The 15,396-nt window shown below is 37.8% G+C and overlaps 1 protein-coding gene across 2 annotated transcripts in view; it reads right to left on the reverse strand.

Moving 5' to 3' along the window:
* Nucleotides 1–15,396, reverse strand: part of GNAS (GNAS complex locus) — a 150,080-nt gene that overhangs the window by 79,087 nt on the left and 55,597 nt on the right. For both annotated transcript variants that reach the window (XM_082773468.1, XM_082773469.1), the window contains exon 2: nucleotides 12,932–13,004. In XM_082773468.1, the coding sequence (XP_082629594.1) occupies nucleotides 12,932–13,004 (73 nt within the window). The remainder of the gene's footprint in view (nucleotides 1–12,931; nucleotides 13,005–15,396) is intronic.

Genomic DNA, 15,396 nt, shown 5'->3' on the forward strand with positions numbered 1-15,396 from the left:
GACTCAAATTTACTGCGACTGCAGTTGGTGGGTAATGTACCACCCACCTCGTGTAAGGCAAAAACAGCTCTTCTCAGGCATGCACTCACTTGGGTCTGTGATGCAGACAATTAACATACAGATTATAATTCCAAATATATATGTCCTCTCAATGACAGCTTCAAGTATCAAACTCCCTTGAAAACATCTCACACTCCTACGGAAGCAGGAGAGCAGGAAGTTGCCTTGCAACAATAAGCTGTGAATTTGCACGCTGAGTGTTCATTTGTTGTGTTTATCTGCATCACACAGTGAAAATGCCTCCTATACTGCACTGATTCATCGTGTTCATTTCATCCTGAGCGATGGCGAAATGGAAGCCTCTTGACAAAAACACCTAAGTGGACATTCAGTGTGTAAACACAGACTTGGCACAAAATACCCTGCATATAAAAGCCTCCCTATGCACAAAGCATGTCTGACATGTTTTTTTCTTCCTTGGACAATTAATGTGCAATTCAGAATACATCCTCATTTGCATATAAATAAAACCAGGAACTTGATATCCCATCATTTCTGATTCATTTGCAGCACATCCCTTTTTACTACTGTCATCCAGAAGTGGAACAAGCCTGTTTCTAAGACCAGCACCTTCAGGAAAAAAAACAACAAAAAGTGGGAGGCAAAGCATTAATGCCTGTGACTGGGACGAACAGTCTTCTGGACAAAACTTGTGGGATAACTTAACTTGCTGTTGTGTGTGATAACGGTATGCAACTCAGTAATTCCAGACTGTGTCTAAGGAAAATTGGGCGTTCACAATGTCAGAATCTGCTTTAAAAACAGTTAGAATTACTGCTTTTTAGGAGTTACTTACAGAATTAAAAATGACCTTTCTGTACAGGCAATGGTATTCTGATATGAACTCAAATTAAGGAAATCTTAATCCAAGCACCTTCTAAGTTTTTCGCATCCTCAACAATGTTTTTATAGTCTGTCTGTGTGTAATACATATAGTTTTCTTTTTGAATGGAACTGAATCTATCATGCAAACTTAAAAATCCAAAACCAGCATCATTTTTGCAAGTCAGATTTCATGTTCATTGTCATACCCTTGGCTATGGCAGCTTGTCTGCTGCTCAGATCACATTTCAAGTAAGAGACAGAATATAAAAATAAGCTCTATTTATTGCTCTATAAGCAATATATGTAAGCAATAAGCATTGCAGCATTATCAAGTAATAGAAGACCTAAGCACAATCTATCATACTTCTTGTTTGGAAGGCCTTCTAGGTGATAAATATTTTAATGAAATTCAATACACTGTAGGTGCATCAGCATGAAGTGAATGGATGGTGATGTCTATGTATCAGCAAACACATGAACAAAAATATTCCAAAACCTTTCAGTTAATTTGCAGTCCAACTAGATAGAAACACTTAAAGTCAATATAGGTCAGAAAAATAAATCCATATACCAAACTACCTCCAGTCCTCTTGGGACTAAACTCTGCCCTGTGCTCTGTGAAGCATAAACATAATTGTACTTCACTCACTGAAAGGAAAAAAAAAAATTCTTTATTTAATAATCTTGTGATTATTAAGAAGTGCTTTCAAAATTAAAAAAAAAAAAAAAAAAAACAAACAACACTGTTTGAGCCCTAAATATTATTAGCTTTTTCAGAACATCAGCTCCGAACTTGCCACTCCCCATTTCCTTCTCTCATAACTCTCTTCATTCATGTCATCAGACAGCATCTTATTTTCAGCAACAACTACTCACTTTTTTTTCTTTTTTTTTTTAATGCTGCTGGATGTGCAGAACTACTGTTGAGGTTGCTTGGCAACTAGTGAGATGCATCAGAGAGATAAGGTCCAGAATGAATGGAATTGAAGAGAACTATATTTGGTTTCATTAAGAGATACTAATGCACTCAAACCGTACCAATTTGAATTTTCCACAATAAGGTGAAATTTTGCTATTTCTTTCAAAACACAGAGTCTCACTAAATCCATTAAGCCAGCTCCTCAGGGACATCTATGTCTGCCTATATGGAAGATGACTTTTACCTGTGTGAGGGGCTTGGTACAGCAAGGAACACTGACATATAGTAATAACATTTGGGAAACTTTTAGCCCAGAGAGGATAACTGCATATTTCAGACTGCCTTTCAGTGTACCAAAGGCAGCAGTGCTTCTCCATATACTTTAAAATCAAGTTGAAATTTCAAACGAAACAATTTTGACCTGAAGGTCCCAATTTTTTCCGTGCTATGCACAAGTAACGAGCAAGAAATTAGATGATACTGAGCACCCAAGACTCCTACAATGGCAGAAAACGAATTAGAAAAAGTAGGCCCAAAGGAGGTCAAAAAAGCTTTATGCAGCAGGCAGTGGAAATACCCCAAATACACAATTCCTAGTGAAAGAGTTTCTTTCTTATCTCAAACTCTTCAATGAATTTTCTCTGGATCACGTGATCTTCCAACATCACCTCTGATCCTGTCTGATCTTTGATAGGCTTTGTGTTTTCCAAGGCCAAAACAGCCACCAGGAGCAGGCACACTTGTGGCAGAAAAGCTGCATCTCCATACACTGGACATAAACTGATATAAGTCAGTTTAAAAATACTGACTTATGTTTCTCTAAGAGAGCTCAAGCAAAGCTTTCTCATCCAAACAAATTATTTCAATTAATGTATCTCTACTGATAAGGAGCTAAATCTCACTCTTACCTTTTTTTTTTTTTTTTTTTTTTTTTTGTATCTTTCTCACATAGCAGTACTTCTACATGTAAATGAAATCACGTATAAACATCCTGCTTATGAACCCTGTACAATTCCTGGGGTCCTTCTTTTAAACCCTCCCCAGTAGTTCCACATCCTTCATAAAGTACAGACATAGGATATACCGTTTTAATAACATTCTTATCAGTGTTGAGGTCCACTTTATTACTCATGCTTCACTTTTCCCTTTTTTATACATCCAAGCCTACATTTGTCTTTTTGCCACAAGAAAGCAAACTCCCCTAACTAACTAATTGACTTCCAAGGCCTTTTCCAATTTTACAGATACAATCTACATTCTGACTCCTGTGAGACTGTCTTGCATTCAGCTGTATTAAAACAAATTTATGAAGTACAACTTTTAAACATGTTATTCAGATCACCCTATAAAGAGTAACCTGACCTTCCCAGTGTTAACTACAGCCACTTTGCAGGGAGGGGTTTTAGACTGAATCAGACCAACAATCTAAGGAATGACTTTATATACTTAACCAGTAGTTCCCTGGAGGCTTTCCAAGCAGTGGTCCCCCTCACTGCCTCTACTAACAACCGTGCTGAGATCTATCAGTAAGCCAGCTTTTAAATTGCTCTAATATATACATTGGTAATTCCACACAATTAATTTTTTAAAATTAAAATATAATGTGATCGCGCCAAATGGCAGAAAAAAAAAGCACTGATATCAAACAAGTTGATTTTAATCAATCGGATCTATCACCTTCCTGAAGAGGCAGAGGTCGATTCAACATCTCACTAGGTATACAGCTATGCTACTAATGACATTCTCCCTATACACCCTGGTTGTAAGAAACCATCATAATTTAAAGAAAAAAACAGTAAACCTGCCCATAGTTGATACCAAGCTTTTATGTACTCTCTTACTTCAAGGAACAGAACCACTTCCCTTTTTCTAAGAATTATAAGGAATTTAACAGTAGTGTTTCCCATAGTTTCTTGCACAGTTCCTTTGGGATTCTTGTCCATTATTTATTCTTGTTTTGAAAATTTCTATATTCTAACAGATGCTCCTGATACTTGCCTTTGTCACAAATTCTAAAACTTCCTTTTCTATTTTCAGCATTGCATAGGATGGATACATCCTCCTTTTTTGTTTGTAAGGAGGAAAACATTTTTGCCCTCTCTACATAACTATGCATCATTTTACTTTCTGCATTCAGTAATAAACCTGTGTTCAAACAAACTATTAGAAGTAAAACTTTTCATATTGTTTTGATATTGTCCTATGGGTTTTTTCCAAAACTATCAGAAGGGAACCTACGATTTAGAGGTCTCAGTTGGTTCCAGCTAACTCCAGAGAGAAGTAATGTACGATTTGACATGTAAAACTTTATTCTAAGACCAAATTGGTATAACATTCCTTTTCTGTCTAAGGGAGATAAACCTATGTAGGCCTCACTTTTGTAAAAATAATATGTGCATATTAAATGTTACATATGGACATCACCTACCACTGTCACTTGCATCTACTTCCCCTTCTCTTTCCCTGCTACCCTCCCTCTCTCAGACAACTCTAGGTTTCTGAAGTCTGAAAAAAATGTGGAAAAAACAGCTAACTAGTACACTGCCTTTTTTTTTTTTTGGTAAAAGATCCTAGGTTTGTACAAAATAATCAGAAATGCTTTAGCAAACTCAGTCTTTTTTTTTTATACTCTCTTCTAGCACTTTACGTTTTAATGCTAGCAAAAAGATATTGAGGTAACAGGACACTATGAAGTTCTCCCGTGATAAACATAAGGAAAGTAAACATATGATTGCATAAGATGCAATTACATAAAATGAAGACTGTCCAATTAGGTGAAGGCAAAACAGAGAGGCAGTACGGGGCATCCTGAATTCCCAATGGCTCCCTGAAACTAGAGTCTAGTGACATAGCTCACTCCCAGTTTCAATTCAAAAAAACTAAATGGCAAAATAATTACGCTTGCTATTTTTATGTACATGATTGTATTATCTCCAGTTATAAACTGTATTTTTATCTATAACGTTCAGTTAAGCAGAACGTGTTCCTCTGAGTAACTATTTTGAAACAGTATTAAGCATTTTTACATACCAGAAGTAAGAAGTTGCATCTAATTTACAGGCATATATTGCAGTAGGCTTCAAAACCACTACTGAAAATTTAATAACTTCCTACTCCATAGAAATTTAACAACAACAACAAAAAAATCCCATAAAGCAGATCTTCCAGTAAGTTGCATAACAAGGCTGCCATAAATTACAATGAAACAAAATAGCAAAAACATTTAACTTAAAATCCTTACTGACACTGACCTCCGAAAGTGCAGGTGAGGACAGCGGATGGGGGGCTGGCTCTTCCCGAGCTGCCCGCAGCCCGGGGCTGGTGCAGCCGCCTGCAGCAGGGTGTTACTGGCACCCTGAGAGCCCCTCGTACTTCGGGGAGCGTTTCTTCTCCCCCTTTTCTCATCCATTTAATGAGAAAAACATTTCCTCAGCTTCGCGCTGTGCGTAGTTTTTTCTCATGAAAAATACAGTGCTGTTGTTATATTCTCATTTCAGAGAACTAAAACGATGAAGTAAAATGTACAAAATATTTTTTTTCAGCAAATGTCTATGTCCTTGTGATAATGATCTTTTCCTTATTAAAAAAAAATAAAAAAAAATCCCACTGTAAGCTTTCACCTTTATCTTAAATGGTCTTAAACCATGAAAGCAATACAATATATTCAAAGCCATGCCAATCACTGTTACGCAATTAAAATTCTTGAAATTAAAGTTTTAATTTTTCCACAGCAATGACAGTAACTTAAATTTAGCTAGCATATTTATTTTTAAGTTAAGTTACCAGGGTTCAAAACAGATATTCCCCGGTTTGGTGTATTTACTGTTCTTAGTGTCCCACTACACATTTTTTTGCCTAATAAAAAATAAAAATTAAAAACCAAACAAGATACGAGCAAGGTGTCCTTTCTCATTACGAAGTTGAGGAGGAAACCTGCTTCGCTAATACTGGCTTCCTTTCAGCATTTCGTGTAACATAAATGTTACTATTAATTAGAAATAATCATAGTAAAGCAGAATTATAGTATCTTAACCTGAAGGAAACAAAACGGTATCTACGCACATAGAGCTGCAGACAAGCCTGGAGTATTTAAATCACAGTGATTAAGACGGCAATAGGAAATCCCTCAGCTAGCTGTTAAGTTGCCATTCAAGGCTAGATGTAACACCTACTGGGACTGCAGCGCACCTCAGAAGGAAATACTGCACACCTCTGCCTGCTCCATTAGTTCAGCACTCCTGGGAGGCTAGAAGGGTGCAGCTGGGAGAGATGATTATTTTCTGGTGCCTTAACTAAAAAGACAAGTGAACACAATGACTTATTAAACAGCCCTTTGGAGAATATAGTCAGCAACAAGTAGCTAATAGACACTGTCACAAGCCTTCTCATACTTCTGTAATAACAAACATCTTAAAACAGAACGCCTCATCGTGACATTCCCCTACTACATTCCTAAAAAAGCAGGTAATTTTGTCCCTTAGCTGTCAAGAGCGTACCTTGATGCATTGTTTTTTCTACGTAACCAAGCTCTTCCGTAAATAATTCTAATTAACTATTTGTTTACATTACAGTACACTTGTAGAAATAATGTTTAAAAGCTGGTGCTACACCTGCACTATTTTCTAAATACTCTTGAATCTCAATTTCTTAGTAAATCTAATTGTCAGATAGAGGGCATATTATTTTTGATACTTAAGGATTAAAGTTACAGAAAAAAAATCCCTCATCAGTGGAAATTCCTTCATTTCAACTTGAGAGCTTTGAACAACCATGGTTGGGGTGAACAACTTATGTATCTCAGTTCTTCATCAGAGATGAGACTTGGGCAGCTCTAATATACAAATGCACGATGCATGCCTGCTGGATTATACTTCAGACTATTAGCTATGTCTGCCTTCATCTAGCACTCTGGAAGGACGTTTACAAAATCGTAGCAGAAGTGTTTTTTAGCTGTTTTCTCTCAGTCCCTCTGACACAGTTGTCCAATTTCAACCAGGTTTGACAGAGTTGCTGTTGCAGAAATTAATTTCCCATAGTGGAAATCAGAGGCTGAGTAGAGGAGAGACCAAAATTAGAGCTCCAACAAAGGAAAGCAGGACGAGTGCATGCAGTTCTAAACGAGCCACAGCACATGCTGACTTCCGTCCAGGTAGCAGAAAACAGAAAAAAAATAAAAAGAATATAAAGGACAGGATGATCCAAGAGTATTTAAGGACCAGTGTTGCAGAGAACATCAGGGACATAGATTAGAACAAGGACTGTATCAGTTGGAGAAAACAGGAGATACCATGACAGCTACGGTACCACAGGGAGAACTGCTGACTGCGACTATTGCAGAAAAGATTTGGGAGAAACAGAACATGTTATAGAAATCAGACTGAGCTCAGAGCCCACTACCCACAGAACAGTTTATTTTCTGCTTTGAAGAGGTTGAAGAGAAACTGCAAGCTTTGTAAACAGCCAATGGAGGGGTTACTTTATTTTTTTAAACCAAAACTAATGGGTAAAATCCCACAGCTACCATCAAAAGTCAAATTCTCCCAGATCCATTCACAATGTTTCCCACTTAGTTAAGTCCTAAACTCTCTTCTTTCTCTTTTGCTTCTCAGATTACATCACCCATGCTTATTCCACTCTTCATACTCATTACTGTCCAAACTCACTAAAACCAACTATATGGCTCTCTACGCTATGTTGATAGCTGCCCATGCATATTTAAAAAGTTTTTGTCAAATCTAAACCTCAAAACAAATAAAGCCACTGCTGTATTTTTGGCCAGTCCCTTTACATGCCAAATCATGTATGAAGGATTCAGTTCTTAATTATAGTATTTACTCACTGTTGGTACAGTCTTGACTTTTGACAAAACTCACTCACACAACTGTGTCAGTTCTTAGGACAAGACCTAAAATAGACTGAACTACATATCCTCCGCCCCTCTCTGCCCACACCTTAACGTTACGGTCCGTAGCACAAATTTCTATCAAAACCAGTAACTACTCATTCAGCTGGACCAGAACTTTGCGTGGTCTGGGCAGACGCGTACACACAACTTTTCCAGCACGGTGACACCCCATCTGGGTCCTGGAGCAGGAGCTGAGAATGAAATGCTCTCTGACTCAAATCTGCAGAAGCCTCCTGACATCCATTGTGATGCAAAAAAAAAAATACATACCAAGCCTCCTCCCAGTTTTTCAGTGATACTCAAACAAACAAAAAAAATACATATTTTTTATTGCTAGTAGGGTTAAAATACAGTAAAGTCTGTTTCTTGGCAAGAAACTCATGTGACTACTCTAAAAACATAGTATTGGTACACAAATCTAAATGAACTGTAAAAATAGGGCAACAATGCTCGTGTATACAAACTAACATTAGCCATTAGGAGGAAATTCATTATTTTAAAAGACTTAATTATAAATATTATATATTTTTTCTCAATCATAACATTAACTTCCCTTCTTTAAATTCACACACACAAAATGACTAAAGCTAGAAAACAAAACACAGAGTCAGATAGAAAAAGAGCAAACTTACTAAGATAGGAATCATTTCAGTCACAAAGAGATTAATAAAAGACCAATCTCCCTAGTTAATGTCATTTACTGGTTTATGTGACATAATAGTACTGCAGTTCATTTTTTAGTGGAACAGCTGTATACAGAAAAGATTTGAAAGCATCAATGTCTACCTTTCCTTCCTCACCAAACTATTGAATATATGTGAAAAAGAATAAAAAAAAATCCAAAACTTTAAGAGTTGACTTGCTTTACTTAATTTTGGTTCTAAGACAAAATAATTGTTAACAGCACGTGAGAAAAGCAAATATATTTGTCATCCAATTCTTGAAAATAAAGTTATTGAGTTTTGACTCTACCATCACCGTTAACGGATTTCATAAATACACAAACTCCTGTTCAGCAGTTCACAGTACCAGTTTATGAAATAAGGTCATCATCATACATCATCATTTGGGAAACTGAGGCTCAGAATAGTTATTTGAAGTCCCCTAAAACCTCAAGACTTCCTGAATCCTAAATACTATCCAAACTTATTAATCACAAAGGCATATTCCCCCTATTTATCTCCATAGTGAATTTCGTAAGTTGCATTTCAACAATTTATTTCTATCTAAATATTTCTGTTTGTCCCAGTTTTTCCCATGGCACTTCAGAATTGTCTATTACCCTTGCTGATTTCCCACTTTCTAAAATCATGCATGACAATGATGCTCTATCTTTAGAGCCTGTCAGCCAAACCCACAGTGATCACAGAGGGGAAAGACGACCAAAACAACAACAAAAAAGTCAGTGAAAGGCCATCATCTTAGAAGCAAAGAGCCCTACTCCCCAGATAACACAGAAAAGGGGTTTTTCTTTCCTCTCTTCAACCTGAATTATGCATTTACACTAATTTCACCAACTACATTGTTTACTCCTCCTGCCTTCCCTCTTCCATTATTAATCCTTTCTGGTTCATATAGATTAGCACCTGAACTTCTGCACAGTCAAAAAGAGAAGATTTTAGCTCCACCTTTTCAGTGGATGATAACAAAACGCAGTACGCGACAGCAGAGACCTATCCCTCTGGAACAGCCTCATGAAAAGACAGCTGAAGTGCTGAGGAGGGAGGGAAGGAAAGGAAGGGAAGTCACAGGCTTCCTGCTATTACAAGCCAAATTTAAACCCTTTCTACATCACAAGGGGCCCTGTTGCTGGCAGTAACACAAAGAGTAGAAAAATTGGTTGATACGGCATCTTCATCATGCTTAAAAGGCAGCTCTTCTATGTGAAAGATTAGGCACACCAGAAGAATAATACTTGGAAGCACGCTCCTGTCCTTTACGAAATTGCTGCAGGAATACGTCAGTCAACAGCGAGCCCAACTTCAGCTGTTCTGCGAGTGCTGCAAGTGGGCAAAGCCCTTCCAAAACTCCTTCAACGTGTGCTGTAGACCACACCTTGCTTCTCCAATATTCTGCCTTGCTCACCAGTGCCACAGTGCTCCTACCTGCCACGCGCCACCCTCAGAACAGGCACAGAAGAAATATTTCTGTCTCTAACCCAATTACAGTTTATAAAAGGAACATTTTTTAAAAAAAACAGCCTTTACTGTAGTTAACTTAGCTAAAACTTTAACCACCTTAAATTCACCTTAGCATTGTTAACTATTAAGCATATTAATTATCTGGAACACTCGATTCCATACATTTCCTTGAATAACTAATTAGCTAAAGTGATCAAGGACTGGAATCCCAAAGGAAATTCCTCTGGTTTTGTAGAACTACATAGATTTCGCCTTGCTCAATGCTACAACTCTACACAAGGCCAATTAACATAAATGCATATGACAACTGTCCCTTCATCTATTTACAGGCAGAATCTTAAGAAAACAAATAAGAAGTCCCCACACTCACTAAAGGAAGCTAGTGCATTTAGCACTGGATATCCTGTGCAGTCACCAGAAATTAAGAGTATTTGAAGAAATACTGAATTATTTTTATTCAGTTTATTCACTGAAGAAAAACTTTTGATTCTCTTGCTTTTAGCACATTGGACATCCTTCACAGCAGGTATCCTCTTGCTGCTTCAAAGACCAATTATCACAGGACAACCAAATCAAAGGTAAACAAGTTTTGGATAGGACTTTAAACTAGATTTCTTTCAAGCCACACGATGAAGCCACATCAACAGGAATAATTCAAAACTACATTTATATACATGGACACTAACACTGAAGACCATTTTCACCTCCAGCATACTGGCCTTTACAACCTCTCTGCTGTTACCACCACATCAAGTGTGGTGTTGTATGAAAGCATATTTAATGTTTCTATCAAAGGTCCTAGAATATAAAAGAAGTAATGCTTCACTTTTCTTACCCTTCCAAAAAAAAATCTACGCTCTCTCTCACATTAGCTAAATCCCACATTATTTTTCCAGTGCATAAATAGGGAAGAAACGGAAGGAATCAGGAGGGAAAAAAAAAAAAAAAAAAAAAAAAAGATATCAGGGAAAGCCAGACAGCATAGCAACAGTTAGTTACTTTGAAGAAAAATGCCAGTTATTTAAGGACTAATGTGTCTTGCAAGAACTTCGAAACACTGAAAGACAGCCCTCTCCTTCTATGTAAAGAGTATGTTATGATCTACTGATCTACTGTTTTTGGCAACGAGAACCAAAAAGTAGACTAATTACAACTTGTGTATTTTATATTTACCGCTTCTTAATTTTGATTATAATATATCTGAATGTTCCTGAATATATACTACCCACAAAGGCCTCTGCAAGACAATACACCGCAGGGTGGACAACCTGTGGCTCCTGAGCTGTGTGCAGCTCCCCAGCAGTTCAAGTGTGGCTCCCATACTGGGGTATGCTACGTGATTGGCAGCAGGGCTGTGCTGGCATAGGGGCTGCAAGGTAATCCAAATCCCTTGCTATGAGAAGGCAGAAGCCAGCAGAGGCTGCTGAGGCCAAATTTGCCATGTTGCCCTGGAATCCAGCTGCACGTTCAGCCCAGCCCAAACCTCCAACCCAGAAGCGACATACTCGAGGCATGCAATGCTGCTGCTAATCCCAGAGACTGTCCCAGTCCCTCCCCAGCTCTGCAGGCTATGTACAATGGGCCCCTGGGATCCCAGCCACACAGATTTTGGTATGCAGCTTGCAGAGTTGGGAAAGTTATCCACCGACTGAATATAACTTTCATTAAACACCAGCATCACCTCTTTAACAGCAGCTGCATACTTAGAAAACTTAGAACTGTGCTGGTTAAATTGATTGGTATTTTTAAAGGTGCCAAGGATCCCGGACGTCCACTTTTATTGATGAATGCTTTACTTACCACCAGATTTTGAGAGATGCTATATCAAAGTCGACTCATGCAAATCTTTTAAGTCATGCAAGTCTTTTAAGAGGTCTTTATTAGTGAGAGCAGCCAAAAAATGAAGACTACTCGCAAGTACCAGGACATCAGACCAGGCACTTATGAAAAGGAGTTGTCCTAAAAAAGAAAATATTCCCTAGAAAGAGGAGCTTAAAAACACGTAGCACACAATGTAGTTTATTATGAATCAGCCTGAAGTTTCTTCCAAACAGATTCTGTACCTTATCATGAACTAGTGTTTAGGGATTAGGAAGTATTGTTGAGGCTCCTTAGCTAAACATTTAGCGCAGAATTAACTACTGAAAGACTAGTGAAAGCTTAATCTTCCCAAAGAGACGAGAGACACAAAATAAATTACACTGACTAGAAAGTAGAAAATGCTAGTACAAAAATACTGTTTGAGGACAAGAAAGACAAAAATAGTCATACCATCTAGAAAAGTTACACAAAGAAAATAAACTCTGAAATATCAACACCTTAATTCAGTTAGAATTACTTTAGCATGTTTCGGTACACACACACGTGAAGATGCTTGTAAGCAAAAGCTAACATCCAGGAAATCTCTTCCCACTCCCTAGCAAAGTTAGACAAGAAGTTAGCAAACAAATCTTTCATAGACAAAGAACAGGTTTCCATTTTTCTTATATTAATGCCAATCCCCTCCTCACAACTATCAAAAATCTAAACAGATTTTAAGCATAAAAAGAAAAAATTTTAGAAGCATGTTTTATCACAGACATCTGAACAAGCAAACAGAAAACAAGATCTGACCAGTTACCCTAGAAATTCACAGTACTGCCTCATTTTGTGAAGATACAGGAACAAAGGCCCTACTTGCTCTAAATAAAGAAAACTGCATTCATTTTGTGCACTAACAGGAGACAAGTTCACAGCAGTATGAATCAATCTACTATAGCAGAGGTAAATCAGTGTCAGCCATGTTGTGAAAGAAACTGCAGTTTAAAGAAAAAATCAAAACACAAAACTTAAGCTATAATCAAATCAGCCACACTGAACCTTGATACAAACCAGTTTATACCATTAGCTCTTACTTATTATTGGTGTTTGACTTCTTCAAGTTAATGTCTATTAATCTTATCTAAAACTACACATCCAAATTCTAGAGACCATGACATAGTAGCAAGAAGAAAATATACCAAGATATAAAGCAGAACGACTATTGTGTGGTACACAGAGCTATGGTGAGGTGTAAAGTGAAAAAGAAACAAATGCACTTACTCAGCATTAAATCCATTCACATGCAAGATCCTCATCTGTTTGACTATTGTGCTTTTACCGGATTCACCAGCACCTAGAAAATGAAAGTAAATCAAATTCAGAAGGAAGCATGAGTGATGAAGGGACATCATTTTTTCTTCAGGGTAAAAATCGAGAAAGTTGGTTTTCTCAGTGCAAGAGTGAAAAGTGAAAGAAAAAGAAATAATTGCCACTGGAAACTTCAGTTGTAGCTAAAAATAAATGCCCAGCTCAAGTCATGTGTCAGATCTGAATCTTGGATCATTTCACTGTCCATTTTTCCAGTGTCAACGTTAAAAGCAGATTGCTATGTCTGGAAGGAAAAAGGAAAACTTCAACATTTTATAGGGGACAAGATAGGAAACATCAAAATCTTCTTGCCTCGTCACCACTATATGATGGAGAGAAAGACTGCCTGAAGTCTGTATTCAACAGAAGCATTTTTGTTAGACCCTTAAAATGTTTTATGTTTGACTGCAGTCATCACCTCCCAATCATGAAGACCGTAACTTAAATCACACAGAATAAGATAAATGACTACTCACATCTGAAAAAGAAAGGCATCTTCTTTACGCCTCCACCCGCAAAGCTACAGAAGTCTCCTTCTCTAATCCATGTCTTGTACGCAACCTCCCACCCCCTCTACATGCCCTAAATCAATCACATACCCAACGAGACGCTAAGACCACTTTGCATGGCTGCATGCTCCAAATTGCTCCCCACAGCTCTCCTCTAATTTCCTCATTACACCTGAAGTACAAAAATGAAAATTAAAAAAAAAAATAAAAAATACTCTCCTCTCTTTTCCATAAGTAGACGTATTCTATTTCTGCCATGCTGCACGGATGCCAATGCACAGGGCAAGTAACTCATCTGCCTATAGTACCCATTTCTCCACGCACACTGAAAAGATCTGAACAGCAGCATTTCATTGAGCTGCTCCATGCTGACAGATAGCTTTCTATATAAAGCAAACAGATTTTTGTAAGAGTAGTATCAAAACCTGGTAGAATTTACAAAGATTCTTCTCTGCATCTCCTGGCTTCTCGTTTATTCTTCTCGTTACCCTATGTCTCAACAACAGACACGTATGTCGGAGGCAGAATGGGCACAGAGGTACAGTTTGTATTTATAGGATGCCAGGCCTCTGCTAGCACACACTGACAGCACAAGCCTCCATTTTGAGCCTCGTGTTCAAAATTGTGTTTTAACAGTTATATTTCAAAGTTCATTTTCTGACAGATGCATTCCTCTCTGCTTTCTCCGTTCTTTTCTTTCTCCCTCATGGATTCTTAACAGTCCTGCTCTTCTCTCCATAAAACCTGTTTGCATGTTTTGCCACCGTAATACCAGAACGTTACTCCTTTTTCCTCTCCTTGCTGACTGATGTTTATAAGCACACAGAGAGCAGTTTTTGTCTACAACTCTTTATGCAAGCACCATTTCCCCTTAAACTACTGTTATAATGCGCATACTCTGTCTCTTCCTCTCCCCTTCAGGCATACTGCACCATGCAATAACGACAGGCTAAAAACTAATCAAGAATGAGTATCCCCAGTTAAATGAGAGACTGGGTCCACCCCACAACTACTAATTATTGAGGAATAGTAGTACATGCTATCTAAATATTTCTATTAATAATAACATTTCAGACGTAACTTTAAATTATGCCTTTTAACCAAAAGCATCGGAAGCCAAAATCTTTACGTTACATGGTCCAAAAGGGGGGAGATTGCTTTTGCTACAAATGCCCATAGCTTCGCATTGACATACCTGGGTTCTTTGGATCAGATGTTAACATCAGTGAACCAAAATTAAGTATTACTACTAAATTTCTGAATAAATCTATTTCTATAATTGGCAGCTTATTATGGCGCTATTCTTGCAAACAACTATGCATACATTTAACTTCACCACCAAGGATAGTTCCATTAATTTCAGTGAGACTACTCACAGCAGAAGAGGCAAGCACGGATACCAGGCGTGGGGCCTGCAAAGTGTTATAAACCCGCTAGAATATTTAGCAGCTCTTCTTTCGTGTTATCTGAACACGACGTGAAAATATTAAGACTGCTTTGCACCTTCAAAGCATTTTTTTCCATTCCACGTGTCTCATAACGCCAGTAAACGCAACATAATAGGGACGCGAGCTCTTTCACTTTTTACAAGTAAGTCTGTTACAGAGTGCCCGCGATTCTTGCAGCCACTGTCAGAAACTGCAGCAGCTGAACTATCACATTAACACACACATGCAGATGATCTTACAGCCAGCACTAAACATCTGCAGAATTTTATTTACAAGTATCTGAACTATTTTTTTAGTCAGCAGAACTGAAGAAAATAAAGAGCAATTTCACTTTAGCCCATCAGGTTTCTGTCTTACAGAAGTAACCAACGTGATGACGAATTGTTTCTATGCATCTAGGCAATGTTCAGCCTCAAATCCC

The sequence above is a fragment of the Aythya marila genome (genome assembly GCF_965140915.1).
Source record: "Aythya marila genome assembly, chromosome: 16".
NCBI classification, from domain to species: Eukaryota; Metazoa; Chordata; class Aves; order Anseriformes; family Anatidae; genus Aythya; species Aythya marila.